This window comes from Loxodonta africana, chromosome 12 (assembly GCF_030014295.1).
Source record: "Loxodonta africana isolate mLoxAfr1 chromosome 12, mLoxAfr1.hap2, whole genome shotgun sequence".
In the NCBI taxonomy this organism is placed as follows: domain Eukaryota; kingdom Metazoa; phylum Chordata; class Mammalia; order Proboscidea; family Elephantidae; genus Loxodonta; species Loxodonta africana.
The window spans coordinates 91,381,639-91,400,276 of record NC_087353.1 but is presented as its reverse complement, the minus strand read 5'-3'; the positions used below and the strand labels follow the sequence as shown (position 1 = coordinate 91,400,276).

The window sequence follows — 18,638 nt, the reverse complement described above, 5'->3', positions numbered from 1 at the left end:
TTCCCTGCTCTGGGGGCATCCTCCCCAGCCGCTCTCCACCTCCACCAGCAGCCTTGGGCTCCCCTCTCCCTTCCCCTCCACCTTCACCCCAGGGCCTGGCCATCTCTCACCAACACAGAACGCTCTGGGACCCCCCCCCAGAAACCCCGAGATCAGCTGTCCATCAGGGACTGACAACGAGGCTCCACATCCAGGCCCAGAGAGCGCTGCCATCCTCCCTGCCCCCACACCTCCAGTCAAGCCCTGCAGAGTAGATGCTGTGACGCTGTCTTCCCGGAGGAGGGGTTGCAGACAGAACTGTTTCCCTCCCTACCTTTTGACAGCCTGGTTAGACACTGGAAACTGAGTCTGTTGAAGAGAAGCCACGTAGCTATCGCGCTAGGGAGCTGTACCCATCCAAAGAGAGCGTCGAGGCAGCCCTTCCTGGACCAGAAACGTCCCTGAGAGGTCACTCCATTTTTTGTATGCTTCGCAGCTCTAGTCTGTGAAGTGCCAGCTTGTCCATAAACGAAGGGAAACTGGGATGAACCCCCAAATTATTGCCTTGAGATAATCTTTAAACCTGAAACCAAAAATATCCCCTGAAGTCTTCTTTAAACCAAACAATAGTTGAGCTGAACGAGTGAGTAAAAGATGTCTGCCTTGAGCATTGTGCTCGTTTAAAGAACTGTCTGTATGGAATGAAATTAACAATAGCAAGACAGGTTAGACAGGGAGCTTGGGGAGCAACGGGTTTATGTTAATGAGGAGAAACAACTCAGAAAAGGACGATGAGAATGGTCGCACGACTCAGGATGGAATCAACGTCACTGAATTGCACGTGTAGAAACGAATTGGTGTCTGTTCTGCTGCGTATATTCTCAACGACAGCAAAAGTTAGATTATTTTAAGAAAGAAAGAGAGAAAGAAAACTGATGAGAGAGCTGTCTTTTGTGTTCTTCTCAGGATGTGTTGGGAATGGGTGCTCTGGGCTCTGCGGGGTGGGATGGGGGGGACAGAATACCTGGAGATAAGTGCTTCTAGACATGGCGGGAGAGTTCCCGAGCACTGCGGGCTGAAGCCCCAGCAAGGGATTGGAAGGCCCCAGGAGGTCTTCACGGAAGAGGTGGGAAAGGGAGCCCTTGAGAGCCTTAGTCCTGGGGGGCCACCACTCTGCCTTCGTGGAGATGCTGCCCTGCTAGGCTGGGGGTGGGTGGCATCTGGAAGAGGCCAACCACCCGCTGTGTGTAGACCCCAGTGCTGAGGGGCCGCTCAAGGGGAAAAGACCCCCATGCTCAAGCAGCTCACATCCCAGAGTCTGGTCAGTGTGGTCTGGGTGGGCCAGGCTTGTCTTCACCCTGGCCTGGTTCTGGAGATGCTTGAGTCATTGGAACTGGGGGACTTCCTGCACCAGCTTTCAGGCCAGGTCGGGCTGGGTGGGGACAGGGGCTCAGGGACCAGCAGGACTTGCTGGCATGGTGGGCTGTGAGTAGATGGCCAAGTAGAGGCCCCCACCCATGCCCACTCTGGCCTGAGTCTGGGCCATCTTGCTGTGAGTCCCTCTCCCCACACCCCAGCCCTGTGGGAACCAGCAGGGACCTCCTGAATTGCTGCACTCTTAAGAAGAAAGTGAAAGAGTTTGCTGAAGGTGTTGCGGCCCCCAAAGGAGGGAACACTCAACTCTGGAGAGAGGTGACATCAGGTGGAAAACCCCTTGTCGCCCCCCGTGTGTATTGGCTCCTCCTCCCCCCACCTGCTGCATCCCGCACTCTGGAGGGGTTTATCCAGCACTGTGGCCAACGTGGTGGGACCACCCAGCACCCAGTCCCGTCCTGAAGGTGGGTGGAAGTGGGGTACAGGCTGAGGGTAGAGGGCTCAGCAGCCCCCCTGGACACCAGGGTTTGTCACCAGCCATCTGCCTCCTCCCAGGGCCAGAAGCCTGTCGCCCAGTCCCTGTTCCTGGCAGAGGGGCGAGGACCACCCCTGCGCCAGTTGTTTCGCCCCTCAGCCCCCTACGCGGTCAGGTGGCGTCGGGCGGGGCAGGTGGGATGCTGCGCGCACAGGGCGGGGCGGGCGAACGAAGGGCCAGGTCCGCGCGGGAGGAGGCGCCCGTCCGCGCGCGCCGCTGGGGGCCGCCCGCGCCGCGCCCGTGCGCCCGGGCCCCGCGCCCGCACACGCTGGCGGCGGCGACACTAGCGGCGGCGGGGCCGTCCGGCACGGCAGGAATGCGGAACCGGCGCCGGGGCTGACTGCGAGGATGGCGGCGGCGCGGCGGCGGCCGGCGGCCTGCGCGGGGCCCTAGTCCCGGCGCGACCCCGCGGCCCCTCCCCGCGGCGGCCATGGCCAAGGAGCGGCGGCGGCCGGTGCTGGAGCTGCTGCAGCGGCCCGGGAACGAGCGCTGTGCCGACTGCGGCGCGCCGGGTAGGCGCGGGCCGTGGGCGCGGGTGGATGGGCGAGGGTCCTGGATGCGCGCGGGTCTCGGGTGGGCGCGGGCCCGGGTGGGTGCAGGTGGGCGCGGGCTCGTGGTGCAGTGTGGGCGCGGGATGGGTGGGTGGATGCCGCCCAGACGGATGCGGGCGCGAATAGGTGCCACCCTGGGTGGGTGAAGGGCCCTGCTCAGTCCTTGTTCGGACGTGCACCTGCGGGGACCGGCCCAAACCCGGCCTGGTGGCAGGCGCCTCCCCGTAGCACCCGGCCCATGTCTCCTCCCGCCCCTCCCCCGGCCCCGTGTCCCGCTGTCCCCGCGGGCGGCTGCCGCGTTGCGAAAGCTCAGGCTCCGCACAGAAAGAGGAAATCGCGGAGCCCGGCTGCAGGGAGAAAAGGAGCAAGCCGCCGAGGGTTGCTGCCGTGGGGGTGGGGGCTCCACCTGGCTCCTTGGCCACCTGGAGGTGACGTCATGCGGCCCTGCCAGGAACCACCCTCTTGCAGTAAAGCCGAGCAGGAGCCGCGGGTGGAAACCCCTGCCGTTTGGGCGTGGACCCCGAGGGAAAGGGCTCCCACTTCCCACTCTCCTGGGTTCTCTGAGTAGAGCTGCTCAAGGGCAGGTGGCCAGGACAGGTGGGGCTGCCAGTGACAGGCAGTCCACGGCCTTGTTCTCCCAGCTGGGCATCTTCTGGACACTGTCCCTGGTCCAGCCAGGGTGCTCTCCTCTTCCTCTGGCTGCCTGCCTTGCAGTGGGGAGTTGGAGAAAAGGTTGGGCCCTGGGACTGGTACCCACCTTGTTCTTGGCAGCTCTGACTGCCGGCCTTGGTTTGGGGGGCAGGAACAAAGCCCCCCTGCTCATACCACCCCGAGTAAAACACCTTGTCCCTGGCATACCAGGAGTTGGGGGGCTCCTAGCCTAAGCCCCTCCTAGCAAACCCAATACCCTATGGGGTGGCCAAGATCCCCTGGGGAGGGCAGGCGGACCCAGCCTTTGCCCCCTGAGACACAGGCTTGAGACACAGAGATCCTGAAGATAGGCCCCAGGCCCAGGCCCCAGCCTTCCCTCCTCCCTACCCTCAAGCATCCACTGGGCTAAGTGGGGCCTCAGACCTGGGGTGCTGGGAGTCTGCTGGCAGTACAGCCAGGAGAGGCCACACCAGCAGCTGGAGTGCCCAGAAAAGCAGCGGGCAAGGTGAGGTGGCCCCTCCAGAAAGGCAGGGAGGGCCCATCCAGGTGTAGTGGGGTAGGTGTTATTCTGGGTTCCCCATCCTGGGCTCCCCACCTACCGCTCCCAGACCTGTATTTCTACTTGTTCAGGACCCTGGCAATACATACCCAGGAGAGGTCCTGCAAGATGGAGCTGTCGGCACTGGGGCTGGGAAGAGCAGTGGCCCTGTTCCCTCCCAGGGTGGCTTCTCCTTGCCTAGGCCCCCTGCTGGGTGGTATCTCTGCTTCTCTGGGTGCAGAGGGGCCTCTGTCCTTGCCCTGGCAAGAGGAAAGAGGAAGGGGGCTTCCTGGGCATGTTAGCAGTCACTTGATTCAGCTCCATGCTGGCCCTCTGCCAAAGGGCAGCTGCCCAGAGCAGCCATACCCAGGGCGCTGTGACTTTCCTGATGCCTAGGACTCCCTGGTCTTGGGCCAAGCCTTGAGTTTTTCAAAACTGGTCCATGACGTCAGCATCTTGCTTCATCTGCTCAGCAGCCCTGCAGAACAGGCAAGCTCCAGGGGATGGCTCCCATTTTATGGCCAGGGAAACGGAGGCCTTGAAAAATTGAGCTGCCTCAGGGGACACAGTGCCTCAGAGTAGATCCCCCATCTGGTGCCACCCACCCCACCCTCTCCTCCTTGAGCTGCCTTGCCTCTACATCGCTCCCAGGTGGTGGCCTGGTGGGTTCTCCCTCTAACAGAACTGAGGCAGGTCTCTACCAAGGGGTGTGGCTGGTAGCCAGGTGAGCCAGGCCAAAGAGCAGGGGTGAGAGGGGCAGAGAGGACCTGCCACCGCCTCCCCCACTGGGACCCCTGTGGCGTGCCCATGGTTCCATCCACTCTCCCAGTGCAGGCAGTGGGCCGCATTTGGAGCATCCAGCCCCTGCAGTACCCAGGCCAGGAGGACCTGCTGTACCTGCCCATACTTTGGTCAGGTGTGGAGGGCAGTGCTGCCTAGTTGGAGCTCAGGGCTGGGAGGAGCTGAAGGCCTTTCGCTCCACCACTCCCTTAGTATCCCTCAGCCCTGACCACCCCCTTCCATCCTGAAGGAGGCTTCATGGCAGATGGGCACCCCGTCTGCTGTTTTGGGGGGATACCTCCCTCCGCTGAGTGGACCCCCGAGGCAGCTGGCCAGCCTGGGTGCAGGCTGGCTTGACCCTGCACACAGGGTACTGTGACCTGGGCGTAGACTCTGGACTCAGCTTGGGCAGGGTACCATTGCCCCAGTTGCCACACCCAGCCTCCAGAGGCTGCTGCTAGTGATAGACTCAGCTCTTGCTCTGCACCAAGCACCACTGGTCCATTTATCCCCTCAGCCTGGGAGGTGGCTGCACTCTCCCCATTTCAAATGAAATGAAAGAACCAAAATGGGGGTCAAAGAAGTGGGCAGGGGAGGGTCTGGTACAGCTGGTGCTGCATAGGCCCTAAGGCCTCCTCGTCCCCCTACCCTGGCTCCACCTTGACCAGGCCCAGGGAGGTGGCTGGGGGAGACACAATTAGTCCAGGCCCTCAGGGACAGTTTGGAGGCCCAGAGGTGGACAGTATTGAGCTGAAAATCAGACTCCAGAGTTGGAGGCAGGCCTGGGCTTCTAACCCTGACCTGTGGGTATCCCTGCTACTCTGCGGAGGTGGTGTGCCAGGAGGTGTTTGCAAAGGTGCCTGGTGGGAGGCAGAGGCCTGTGAACTCCGGCACAGGTCCTGGGATAGGATGTGCCACCCTCCAGTCTCATGCGTGTGTGCTGCATTCCTTATCGTGTGTAGTCACTGGGGTTCAGGGGAGGACTGGCCAGACAAGGTATTTGCTCATGGAGTTTGCATCTGGTGAAGAGAGACAGATGATGAACAAGTGACTGCACACAGAGTCAAGACTATGACAAAGTGATTGTGTGTAGTGTGAATAAGCAGTGCTAGGACCATGGGTGTTGATGGCTGCGATGTTGGTCAGAGAAGATGATATTTGAGCTGAGACCTGGAGGAAGAACATTTCAGGCTGTTGGAATAGCTAGCTAGTCCAAGGGTCCTGGATCTGAGCCTGGCCAGTGTGAGAAACAGGAAGAAGGTGAATTGAATGCAGTGGGAGGTTCCTGAATGACAGGAGAGGAGTGTGGGATCGTATCGTGGGGAGTCTTCTAGGTGTAATGATGAGTCTTTAGAGACTTTGGAGGGGAATGGCCTGGTTTATGGTTTTGAGAAAGCTTTCAGGCTCCAGGGGTGCAGAATGGAACAGGGACAGGTGGGTGAGGGGAGGTGTGGGCACTGAGCCTGAGCCATTCTTGACTGTGAGAAATGGAACCAGCAAAGGAGACAGAAGGAACAGCCAGTGAGGTCAGAGGAGACCCCAAAGAGAGTAGAGTCTTGGACACCAAATGAAGAAAGTATTTTAGGGAAAAAGGGGTGGATTCCTGGATGCTGAGAGGTGGGTGAGAGAGGAAAGCAGACTGTTCATTGACTCCGGCAGCATAGAGGTCACTGGTGGAGTGGAGGCAATGACAGCCAGCCTGAACAGGGTGAAGAGGGACGGTGGGAAGCAGAGCCAGCTCCTGGACACACCTCTTGGAAGTCTTGGCATCAAAAGGAGCAGAGAAATGGGTAGAACTGGAGGGACTGAACTCACCAAGGAGGTTTATGTCTGATTGTAGCCGAGAGAACCCTATGGACACAATGGTCCTATCCAGAACCGATCATGGGATGGTGCAGAACGGGGCAGTGTTTGATTCCGTTGTGCGTTGGGTTGCCATGACTTGGGAGCTGACTCAACAGCACAAAGAACCATGACATAGTATGTTGGAAGGCAGTGATGCTGAAAAAGAGAGGAAAGCGCAGCAGGGAAAGAGAGCCTGGATTTTTGGGGGGAATCCATGTGCCCCGCATGGTTACACCTGTACCCCACCTCATGTGATGGCCTTATTGTGAAGTGTGGTGGGCTCTGGCCCAAGGTTCCTGCCTCCATTGCACTGAGCTGGACTCTTCCCTGCCCCTGTGGGTATAGCTCTTCCGTTGGGATCAGGAGGTGTAGAAACCCTGGTGGTGTAGTGGTTAAGTGCTATGGGTGTTAACCAAGAGGTCGGCAGTTCAAATCCTCCAGGCGTTCCTTGGAAACTCTATGGGGCAGTTCTGCTCTCTCCTATAGGGTCGCTATGAGTTGGAGCCAGGGAGCCTGTCTTGGCTCCACCATTGCCTCCAGGATCTCAGCCTTGTCGTCCCTGCTGCATCAGCAGGTGGGGGCGAAGGTTTCTGCCAGCAGCAGATGTCTTCCTCAGGCAGGATCCATGGTGCCCTCCCCCACCTGTCCCTTGCTGTGGGGGACACGCCTCTAACCTGGCTCAGCCCCAGGCTGTGGTTTACCTGCTAAGGGGCCTCTCCCAGAAATGGTGGGGCTGAGTCACCTGGGGGCAGACAAGGCAGAGGGGTGGGGAGCCTTGGGCAAGGCCTTCCCTCAGTGCTGGCAGCCCTTTACCATGAGGCCTGGGTCAAGAGTCCCTTCTCTCCCCACCCCCTCCCACCCTACCTCCTACCACCAACACCCAGCAGCCCTGGCCCTGGGGCTCAGACTGGCTTTGGGGTCTACCTGGGAGGCTGCTCCAGGCCCTTTGGACCAGGGTCTTGGGTGTCTGGGTGTCCAGAGAGGAGACGGCACATCTGAAGGACAAGTCTGTGTGGTCCTGTGGCTCTCCGCCCCGTGGAGAGGGGCTGTGGCCTTAAGAAGTCCCAAGGCAGCCTCAGGGTGCTGGGATAGTTGGCCACACCTAGAGGTGGGGGCCAGCTCACCCGACCTGTTCCACCCTTCAGGCAGCCCTCTGTATACACACGGTGACTGCCCTGGGGCCCCCTCTTCTTTCTGATAGGTGGGGGTGGGTGGGCTGTGGGCATACCTGACCCTTGAGGCCCCTGCAGCCCGAGAGGACAGGGCCCAGTGCTCTGGCTGTCCAGGTGGCCAGCCTCGGCCACCTGGACAGCCAGAGCACTGGGCCCTGTCCCTGCACCGTTGGAGATGTCTCCATGATGCTCCCGGCCCTGCCGGCCTTCCTTCTTAGTGAAAGTGGGGGCTCCATCCCCTCACAGCCCCCCCCCACACCTGAGGAGCTCCTGAGGTCCTTGGCTGCACCTGTCAGCATTGCTACCAGGTGCCCCGGTGGCCTGGAAGGGGGGGCTGGAGCTGAGCAGTGAGGGGGAACCAAGTGAACCACTGACCAGGGTAGAGCGGGGGAAGAGGAGTAACACAGGAGCAGAAACTTAGGCTCCAGAAGCAGGCAGTCCATGCAAAGTGCTGTCCCCTGCTGTGACCAGGTGTGCTCACACCCCTCCTGCACCCTCAGTTCTGGCCTCTCACTGTCTGTTTTGGGGCCTCCATGGGAGGTTATGGAGGGATTCTGAAAAGGTAGCTCAGAGCCACACACCAGATTGCTCTCCACTTCCAGGCCTGAATCTTTTCTTATAATGGGACTCTCCATTGAAAAGCCTCCAAGCCCCAAGGGCTCAGGCCTAATGGTGGTGTTCCAGGCAGTGTTATCTCTGTACAGGGCCTCTAGGAGGGATGGGTGGTGGGGCCTGAGAGCAGGGGAACGGTCCTTCTCCTTCAGCCTTTAGGGGGTTTGCAGCCCCCTCCAGCTGCTCCAACGTGCCTTGCTCCCCAACCAGAGGGCCTTTGCCCTTGCCAGCCCACTGCCTAGCCAACACTCTCTCCCATCTCTTCCTTTGGGGCAGCTTCCTTGCTTCCTGCTGGGTCACTGCAGGCACCCAGGCCCACCCACCTCTCGTAGTGGCCTTGACTTTGGTGTGATGAAAAACTCTTTTGTGTGATTGGGGGTGAAGCCTGCCTCTTGCCCGGGCTGGGGCTCCCCCAGCAAGGCCTGTTTATTCATTATTGTGTCCTGGTGCCTGGCACCAAGGGAGCTGAGTCCATGTTTGAACAAGGGGAGGGTGCAGTGTAGGGGTTGGGCTTTTGGTCAGAAAACACCTCCCCTTTTAAAAGTCTTTCTGCCTCTTCCCCACCCAGCCCCAGGGATTGGTCTGGGGCTCTGGCCCAAGGCTCCTGCCTCCACTGTGGTGGGCTGGACTCTTCCTTGCCCCTGTGGGTGTAACTCTTCTGTTGGGATCAGGTGGGATGGTAGACATACATGCGTCTTCTTTAAAATCACCTTTATGGAGGTGTGGTTAAGTGCTATGGCTGTTAACCAAGAGGTCAGCAGTTCAAATCCACCAGGCGCTCCTTGGAAACTCTATGGGGGCAGTTCTACTCTGTCTTATAGGTTCACTGTGAGTTGGAATCAACTCGACAGCAGTGGGTTTGGTTTGGGTTTGGTTTATGGAGGTGTAACTTGTTGTTAGGTGCCCTCAAGTCAGTTCCAACTCTTAGTGACCCTATTACAACAGAACAAAGCAGTGCCCTGTCTTGTGCCATCCTCACAATCTTTGCTGTGCTTGAGCCCATTGTTGCAGCCACTGGGTCAATCCATCTCATTGAGGGTCTTCCTCTTTTTTTTCTGGTCCTCTACTAAGCATGATGTCCTTCTCCAGGGACTGGTTCCTCCTTACACCATGTTCAAAGTATGTGAGCCTAAGTCTCACCATCCTTGCTTCTAAGGAGCATTCTGGTTATACTTCTTTCAAGACAGATGTGTTCATTCTTCTGGCAGTCCATGGTGTATTCAGTATTTTTCACCAAGTGTGATTTACATCCCATAAAATGCACCCATTTGTAGTGTACGGTTGGAAGAAGTGACCATGATCTCAGTTAAATGTAGAACATTGCATCCCGAAGTCCTCGTTCCCTACAGTCCCCGTGTCCCTTTATAGCTGGTACTCCATCTTTTCCCTGATGACTAATGATGTTGAACATCTTTTCTGGGTTTATTGGTTGTCCGTATAGCCTCTTGGTGAGGTGTCTGTTCAAATCATTTGTCTGTTTTTTTATTGGGTTGTTTGTTTTCCTATTACTGAGTTATAAGTGTTCTTAGTGTACTGTAGATACAAGTCATTTATCAGATATATGATCTGCAAATATTTTCATTTAAAAAACCTGGTGCTGTCAAGTCAAAGCCAACTCATAGTGACCTTATAGGGCAGCAGAGAACTGCCCCACTGGCTCTCCAAGGCTGTAACCTTTACAGAAGCAGACTGCCACATCTTTCTTCCCAGGAGCGTCTGGTTGGTTCAAACCACAGACCGTTTGCTTAGCAGCTGAGTGCTTAACCACTGTGCCACCAGGGTCGCTTTGATTCAGAAGGGACTTGACAGCAATGGGTTTAAGTGTCTTTTGAAGAAGAGACTCAAAAAATTTGTATGGAGCCTAATTTATTAATTTTTTAAAATGGATTCTGCCCCTGGTATTGTATGTAAAAAATCTTTGCCTAATCCAAGGTCATAAAGATTTTTGTCCTATGTTTTCTTTTGGAAGTTTTATGGTTTTAGGTTTTACAATACAGTTTGAGTGAATTTTTGTACATGGCCAGGGGTGTGGATCAAAGTTTATGGTTTGCAGACGGATCTCCAGTTGTTCCAGCACCATTTGTTGAAAAGACTCTTCCTTCTTCACTTTGCACCTTTGTCTATACTCAGTGTTCACATATGTATTGGTCCATTTCTGGACTCTATACTCTGTTCCATTGACCTGTTTCTCTATTTTATGCCTATACCACATTGTCTTGAACACTGTAACTTTTCAGTAAGTTCTGAAAGTAGATACTGTTAGTTCTCCACCTTTGTTCTTATTTTTCAAAGTTGTTTTGGCTACTCTAGGACCTTTGCATTTCCATGTGAATTTTGGAATCAATTTGTTCATTTCTACAAAAAAATCCTGCTGGAATTCAGATTGGGATTGCATTGACTTTACAGATTAATTTGAAGAGAATTGGCATCGTAACAATATTGAGTCTCCTGACCCATGGAAAGGGTGTATCTGTTCATATGTGTAGATATCCTTTATCTCAGCAGTATTTTATAGTTTTCAGTGTACTGTCTTGCATATCTGCCGTCAGATCTATCCCAAAATATTTCATATTTTTTATGGTATTGTAAATGGTATTTTTAAATTTCAATTGTTTTTTGTGACTACATAGAAATACATTTGATTTTTGTATATTTATCTTGTATCTTACCACCTTACTAAACTCACATATTAGTTTTGGTAGCTTTTTGGTAAAGTTCATCAGATTTTCTACATAGATCATCATGTTGTCTGCAAATAAAAACAGTTTTACCTTTCCTTTCCAATCTGGATGCTTTTTATTTCTTTTTCTTTCCCTGTCTAGAACCTCCAGTTCAATCTTGAACAGAAGTGGGTAGAGCGGACATCCTTGTCTTGCTCCTTATCTTAGAGAGAAAACTCTATTCAGTCTTTCTCCAGTAAGTGTGATGTCAGCTGCAGGTATTTTATAGATGCCCTTTCTTGAGTTGAGGCGGTTTCCTTCTAGTTCTAGTTTTCTGAGAGTTTTTATCAGGATGTTGCATTTTGTAAATGCTTCTTCTCCATCTATTGAGATAATCATGTGTGTGTGTGTGTGTGTGTATAGTAAGGAGCCCTGGTAATAAAGTGGTTAAGAGCTCAACTGCTAACCAAAAGGTTGGCAGTTCAAATCCACCAGCCACTCCTTGGAAACCCTATGGGGTAGTTCCACTCTGTAAGGAAATACTGGTGCTGTAGTGGTTAAGAGCCATTGCTGCTGATCAAGAGGTTGGCCATTTGAATCCACCAGGCACTCCTTGGAAACCGTATGTGGCAGTTCTACCCTGTCCTATAGGGTGGCTATGGGTTGGAATCAATTTGACGGCAATGGGTTTTGGTTTTTGGTTATACGTGTGTGTGTGTGTGTAAATATGGTAAATTACATTGATTGATCTTCAAATGTCAAACCAACCTTGCATTCCTGATATAAACCCCTCTTGGTTATGTTTTTTTTTTTTTTTTATGTATTATTAGGTATATAAATATATTCAAGGACATATATTTTCATTTCTCTTGGGCAAACATCTACAGGTAGAATTGCTAGGTCATAGGGGTGATAATATGTTTAACTGTATAAGAAACTGGAGCCCTGGTGGATCAACGGTAAACAACTCGGCTGGTAACCAAAAGGTTGGCAGTACAAATCCACCAGCCACTCCTTAGAAACCCTATGGGGGCAGTTTTACTCTCTCCTATAACGTTGCTATGAGTTGGAATTGGCTCGATGCCAATGGGTTTGTTTTTTTGGTTTTATATAAGAAACTATCTTCCAAAGTGGGTTGAGCCAATTTATACTCCTACTGTCAATAAATGAGAGTTCCAGTTGCTACACATCCTTGTCAACACTTGGTATTATCAGTCTTTTTATTTTACCCATTCCAGTCAATGTGTAATAATGTCTCAGCGCACAAGCTTTTTGGAAAAGGTGCAAACTTCCTGTTCTTCAAATGACAAATTTGTGTTGGCCCTGCACCCAACATACTTGATTTAATTGGCTCTTGTTTTCTTATTCTTATTTGAAAGGTCTTGGTTCCTCCATTTCTTAAGTGTGAACTGCCTTGAGACGTTTTAGAAGTAGGCTGTTCAAATCGTATGTGTTTTTAAGTATGTACACATGTATGTATATACTTACACAGACAACAGGTAGGCGTGGCAGGCTTGGGTTGGACAGCCCAAAACTTAACCAGTGAGTCTTGTGTCAGCTGCAAAACATCAGGCAAGTTTGTAGCCTCTCCTTGACCTTCAGTATCTTGTTTGTCAAAGAAAGATAATATTAGTAATGGCCACTCGCCACCAGCTCTTAGAGCATACCTTTCTTGGTCTCGCCTTTCTATGTCACGCTTATTTTTTCTCTAAAGCAGGAGTTGTCAAACTTTTTCTTAAAGGGCGAGATAGTAAATATTTTAGCATTTGTGGGCCTAGGGTCTCTTTTGCAACTGCTCATCTCTGCTGTTGTACCTCAAAAGCAGCCATAGACCTTACATAAATGAGTGGGCGTGGCTGTGTTTTGATAAAACTTTATTTACAAAAACAGGTAGCCGGCCCACAGCTATAGATTGCCAATCCCTGCTAACCTCCTCCCTCAAAAAAAAAAAAAACAAAAAAAAACACACCTATAGCCGTGGAGTTGATTCTGACTCATGATGACCCCTTGTGTTACAAGATTTCCTTGACTGTAATCTCTATGGAAGCAGATTGTCAGGCCCTTCTCTGTGGAGCCTCTGGGTGGGTTTGAACTGCCAACCGTTTGGTTAGTGACCAGGTGCAAACCGTTTGTGCCACCCAGGGACACATTAAGCACCCTGTAAACATCTCTTCTGGGCCTCATCCCAGGGCCTCTGTGTGAGCGGTGCAGAGTGGTAGGTGCAGCCCCGTCGCTAGGCAGGAACTTTCTGTACCCGCTGTTTAGCAATCATCAGAGTTCCCAATGTGCAGACTCAGGCTGTGAGAAGTGAAGTGTGGGTCAGCAGGCCATGCTGTCTGAGCAGAACCCACAGGTCACTGCCCTGGGGGCTGCCCTGCCCGCTAGTGGTTTTCACAGGTGGGCTTGCTTAATCCACACGTCCACCTGGCAGGTGAAGTGTCATTGTCCCATGCTACAGATGAGAAAGCTGAGGTCTAGGCAGGGGTTGCCAGTTACCCAAGACCACGTGCCTGCTGGGTGCTCAGTGTGCAACTGTGGGTGGAGCGTCTGTGGGCGTCTCGTGCAGAGGTTCTGGGGAAGATGGAGCCTCGTGGATGAAGCAGGTCTCCTTCCTAACACACTGAGTTACCATTCTCACTATCTCTGCCCATGTTGTTTCACCACTGTTAGCTTGGGCTCTCTGCCCTTTAAAGCTCTTGTCTGTAGTTTAGAGTTACTGTTGCCATTTCAATCACATATGGGTAGTTCTTCAATAGGATGCAGTGCTCAAGACAGGCTGTCTTTATTTGTTGAGCTAAATTGTTGTTTAGTTTGAAGATGACTTCATGGAGTAGTTTTGGCTCAAGGTTCAAAAGTTGTTTTGGGGCAGTAGATTCAGGGGTCTCTCCAGTCTCAATTTGTCCAGGAAGTGTGCTTTCCAATAAGATTTTGAAGTTCTGTTCCTCAATTTTTCTCCTTTTGATCAAGATCCATCTATTGGGTCCCTGATCAAATGTTCAGTAAGGGCAGCCGGGCACCATCCATTTCTTCTGATGAGAGTGTTTAATTATATAAACTGTTTGCCATTCCCTGGAATTCCATTCTCCCCTGAGAAAGCCACTCTGGACTGTATCCCCAAACCTACCATAGGAGTCCCTCGGCACATACTTTTCAAAGTTATTGAATGAGAGAACGACTTTGGCCTCTCCAGGGAAATAGGAACTCTGGACATGCATGGCTGGTGATTCATTCATTCAAAAACTCTGCTGAGGAACCATTCCTGTAGCCAACTCTTCAGACATGGGTTGGACTGGACAATGGGTTGGAGAGGGATGCTGGTGAGGAGTGAGCTTCTTGGATCAGGTGGACACTTGAGACTACGTTGGCATCTTCTGCCTGGAGGGGAGATGAGAGGGTGGAGGGGGTTAGAAGCTGGCGAAAAGGACACGAAAAGAGAGAGTGGAGGAAGAGAGCAGGCTGTCTTATTAGGGGGAGAGTAATTGGGAGTGTGTAGCAAGGTGTATATGGGTTTTTGTGTGAGAGACTGACTTGATTTGTAAACTTTCACTTAAAGCACAATCAAAATTATTAAACAAAACAAAACTCTGCTGAGCACCTGCTTCATGCTGGGCCCTAATGGTGCTGGAAACACAGACTTGATGAGTCAGGATGAGCTGACCGCCTTAACAAGCAGCCCCCACGTCTCAGAGGCCAAGCAGGTGATTCCTTAATGACAGCACAGTCCTGTGAGGTGGTGGTGGTGGTGGCACCTGGCCAGAGCTCTCCTGGGCATCTCTCCTCCAGGGAGTGTCTCAGGGGCCCGTGAACCCCACAGTGGACCCTCCCATCCAGCCAGGTGAGGGGAGGATGTCCTGGGCCAGGCCTGGAGGGACGGACAGATGTCCTGTCTGCCCACATCATGTTGGTCAGAATTCAGTCACGTGTCCACACGTAACTGCAGGGAAGGGTGGCAACGTCTCTGAGCTGTGACCTGGGGAGAAGAGGACACAGGTACCCATGACCCCAGCAGTCTCTGCCTCCAGACCTGTGGTCAGGTGACTGTGGACATTAGAGTGTCTAAACTTTTGAAAGTGAAAGGGGCGGGGGGAGCTGTTAATTATTATCCCAGGACAGGCAGTGTGAACAGGGACTGCCTCAGGCAAACTGAGACATGTGGTTGCGGCAAGATCTAGCGAGCGCTTTCTGTGTGCTGGGAGCTGTTTATGCACCTGGACCCAGTGTCCTCAGTGCAATGTACCCATTTTACAGGTGAGAAAACTGAGGCACATGGGGATTCACCTCAGAACATGCAACTGGGAGGGATGAGAAAGGCTGGATGGAGCCCAGCCCATCTGGCTCCCAGGTGGAAGCCCGGGGAGGCATCCTCACGCAGGTGAGCTGGACAGGGACGAGGCATCTGGGCTGAAGGCATGGTAGGCACAGGCTGCTGCTTCTTCTTTTTTTTTTGCAGTTTTAATCTTTTTTATTTATTTATTTTATTTTGTTGTTGTTGAGAATATACACAGCAGAACGTGCACTAGTTCAACACTTTTGCATATACAATTCAGTGACATTAATTGCATTCTTTGAGTTGTGCCACTATTCTCACCCTCCTTCACTGAATTGTTCCTCTCCCATTAACATAAACTTACTGCCCCCTAAGCTTTCCATTTAACCTTATGAGTTGCTGTTGTCGATTTAATCCCATATAGATCTTAAAAAAGCGCAATACTCAAGGCAGACATTCTTTACTAGCTAAGCTAAACTCGTGTGATTTAAAGAAGACTTCAGGGAATGCTTTTGGTTTAAGGTTTAAAGATTATCTCAGGGCAATAATTTCAGGAGTTCATCCAGCCTCCATGGCTCCAGAAAGTCTGGATTCTGTAGAATTTGAAAGTCTGTTCTGCATTTCCCCCCTTTTGATCTGGACTCTTCTATAGAACCTTTAAAGCTCCAGGTTCCTCTTTTCTTCTGAACGTGAGCAAGGTGAGAGGGCACAGCTTCTCATTTCTGGCTTTCGGAGGAAAGAAAAAACCTTCCCCCATGTGATTTTGTGATTTTCCATTTGAAAACCTGTTGCCCATGGCCCACTCTGTCTGCACTGAGTGCTGGGTGGTCCACCCCAGGCCTCTGCCCCACTGGGAAGGGCTCCTCCGCTCACTGTCCCTGCTCTGCAGCCCCATTGCTGCAAATGCTGACTGGCTGTTCACTGCGTCAGGGTGCCAGCCCTGGGGATGGGAGCGAGTGGCAGCCTGATGCAGTGAGCAGACTGCCATTGGGTGAGCCTGTCTCTGCATGTCTTGGGTGTCTGGGGCCCCCCTTGCTCACCATGGGTGAGCACCCCACACTGTCCCCAGCTGTTGGCTGGTTGGCTGCGTTTGTGACCGGGTGGCTGCCCTCTCTTTTCCTTTGGGGCAACATTTTCCCAAGTGGGGAGTGGACAGGTGAGGCTCCAGGGTCTGGCATGAGCCTGGGCACCCTTGGAGTCCTGTAGCCTGCGAGTGGGGTTGTGGGACAGTAGCTGGTGTGGGATGGAAGCCAACATAAGGGGTGTGTCCTAGAGGGACATGGGGCAGGAGGACCTAGTGAGGCGGGATCATTGGGGTCAGGGCTTCTGTGGGACTCTGGAGGGTCCACTTTCAGTTTGAGGAATGACATACTCTGAGGATATAGGGCAGATGCCTCTGCACATCCAGCTTACCTGGTGAGGGAGGCCCCCAAGAGTCTGGCAGTGTCCCCACACACTGGAGAAAACCTCCTCACACAGGGCCTTCTGGGCCACTGTGTGAGGGCTGGCCTGCTGCTGTCCGACCTCGGTATTTCCATCTGTAAAATGGGAGAGTCACTTCCCAGCCCTCTGTCCTCCCTGGCTATGGAGCAGAGAGCCACATCACCCTCTCCCCCGGAGACTCAGAGCTGAGAGACAGCTCCAGCTAAGCCGTTCACAGCCTCCCAATCCCACGTGCCTAGGCCCCACCCCTGCAAATCCCTTGCCTCCAAAAAGCCTCCCCAGATCAGCGCTCCAGAGTGGGGGTGGCTTGGTCCTTTGAATTCTGTGATCCGTCAAAAAAGAGAGTTCAGGGCAGCGGCAGGTGAGGAAGCAGCTTGGCTGCCTGGGTCTGACCCCAAGAGGATAAACGTCTGCCTCTGCCTGGCTTTGGGCTGTGGGGATGGGGTCACAGCCGACTTGGCCCCTGACCCCTCAGGGTTACACCTAGGGGTCAAGATAGACAGTACATAGGCAGACAGGCACACCCATAAAAACGTCAAGGTGTGGAGCTGGGGATGAGATGGGTGGAGTCCCTCTAGGTAGATGGTCAGGGCGGACCTCCAAGAGGTGACACTTGAGTCGAAGACCCAGGAGTGGGGAGGAAGGGGCCCCAGGGCAAAGGGCTGGGAGGCAGGTGCTGACGCTGGGGGAGAGGAGACACGGTCAGTGGGGTCTGGGGGAGCAGCCAGGAAGGCCTCTCCAGGGCCTGGGACCATGAGAAGGGGGTGAGTGGTTCCTGAGATGTGGTGGGCAGCCCCTGGGATCCAAACAAGGTTGATGCGATTTGTGTCTTACACAATCACCCAGAGGTGGAGACAGCCCAGTATCCATCACAGTGATGGACAAACACAACGTGGCCCATCCACACAGTGGACTATTACACAGCCATAGAGAATGACGTCCTGCTCCATGCCACGACACGATGAACCGTGACAAGATGCTGAGTAAAATAAGTCACAGGTGAAATACTGTATGATCTCACATCTGTGAGATGTCTCCAACAGGCAAATGCATACAGACCAAAGTAGATTAGAGGTTACCAGGGGCTGGCGGAGGGGAGCTGTTGGTGAAGAGGTGCAGAGTTTCTGTTTGCGGTGATGAAAAAGTGCTGGGAATGGATAGTGGTGGTGGTTGCACCCCATGGTGAATGTAATTGGTGTCACCGAGCTGTACACTTGGGGATGTCGGAATGGCAGGCTTTTTCTTATTCATATTTTACTACAATAAAATTAAAAGATAAGAAGAAGAACAGTACTGCTCTGGTTTTGGGGGGCTGGTGAGTGGATTGGTAGCCAGAGCAGAAAGGCCAGAAGGCAGGAGTCCAACCACCTGTGGCTGAGAGATAAGAGGGGACATTGGACGGGGTCTCGGCTGTGCTGGGAGTGGCAGTTGACCCACCTCCCTCTGTTTACGGCTCTTCTGAGCTGAGGGCGCCACCAGAGCTGTGGCACCCAAAAACGGGGGTTTTTGGCTGCTCCTCACCTCGCTGCCCTGGCTGGGTAGTGCTGATGCCAGCTGCTTCCTCTGGGTTTCGGGAGGAGCCCAAAGGCTGGGTGTGAAGCCTCAAACAGTGACACGGAGTTGTGGTGGCCTCACTGCCAATCCCGAGCTCCTGGGGCCGGGGGCTGCTCCGAGCTGGGATCCCCAAGAGTGTGCCAGGCTGCTCCTCTCTCCCCTGCTCCAGTCCCCCCCCCTTTCCTGGCTCCCCCACCCCAGGAGGCCAGGCTGTTCCCATCCTGCACTGCCACCAGTAAATAGGCCACAAAGACACCCCCACCCTTGCCCATCTGGCAAGTTCAAATTGCAGCGCAAGCCAGCCATTAACTGTGCAGGAGGGACTGGATGCCCGGGCTCAGCCAGCAGCCGACGGCCCCGCTAAGCTTCATCATGTATTGCCGACAGGCGGCGATGTTTCTGCAGCGAGGCACCTGGCTGGGCAGGGCCCGGGGGCCTGAGTGAACATCTCTCTTTAGCCAGCAGTGCCCTGAGAAGTGTGCTTTTGGGTGAGTGGCCTCAGCTTCTCCCTCAGTGGAATGGGTAGCGGTGCCTTCCTCTGGCGTTGCACCCACGCCTGCCCACATCTCTGCTGTCACAGGTTTCTCTGGCATCGAGCACCTTGTTTCCACCCAGCAGCGCGGAGGTGAATAGGGCAACTGGGGCCTGGCGAGTTGGAGCCTGGACATGGGGCTCCT

The 18,638-nt window shown here is 53.6% G+C and overlaps 1 protein-coding gene across 1 annotated transcript in view; it reads left to right on the top strand.

Moving 5' to 3' along the window:
- Nucleotides 1-2,277: 2,277 nt before the first annotated feature.
- Nucleotides 2,278-18,638, top strand: part of ADAP1 (ArfGAP with dual PH domains 1) — a 46,751-nt gene continuing 30,390 nt past the window's right edge. The window contains exon 1 of the mRNA XM_003416628.4: nucleotides 2,278-2,400. Within this exon, the coding sequence (XP_003416676.1) occupies nucleotides 2,319-2,400 (82 nt within the window). The 5' untranslated portion in view covers nucleotides 2,278-2,318. The remainder of the gene's footprint in view (nucleotides 2,401-18,638) is intronic.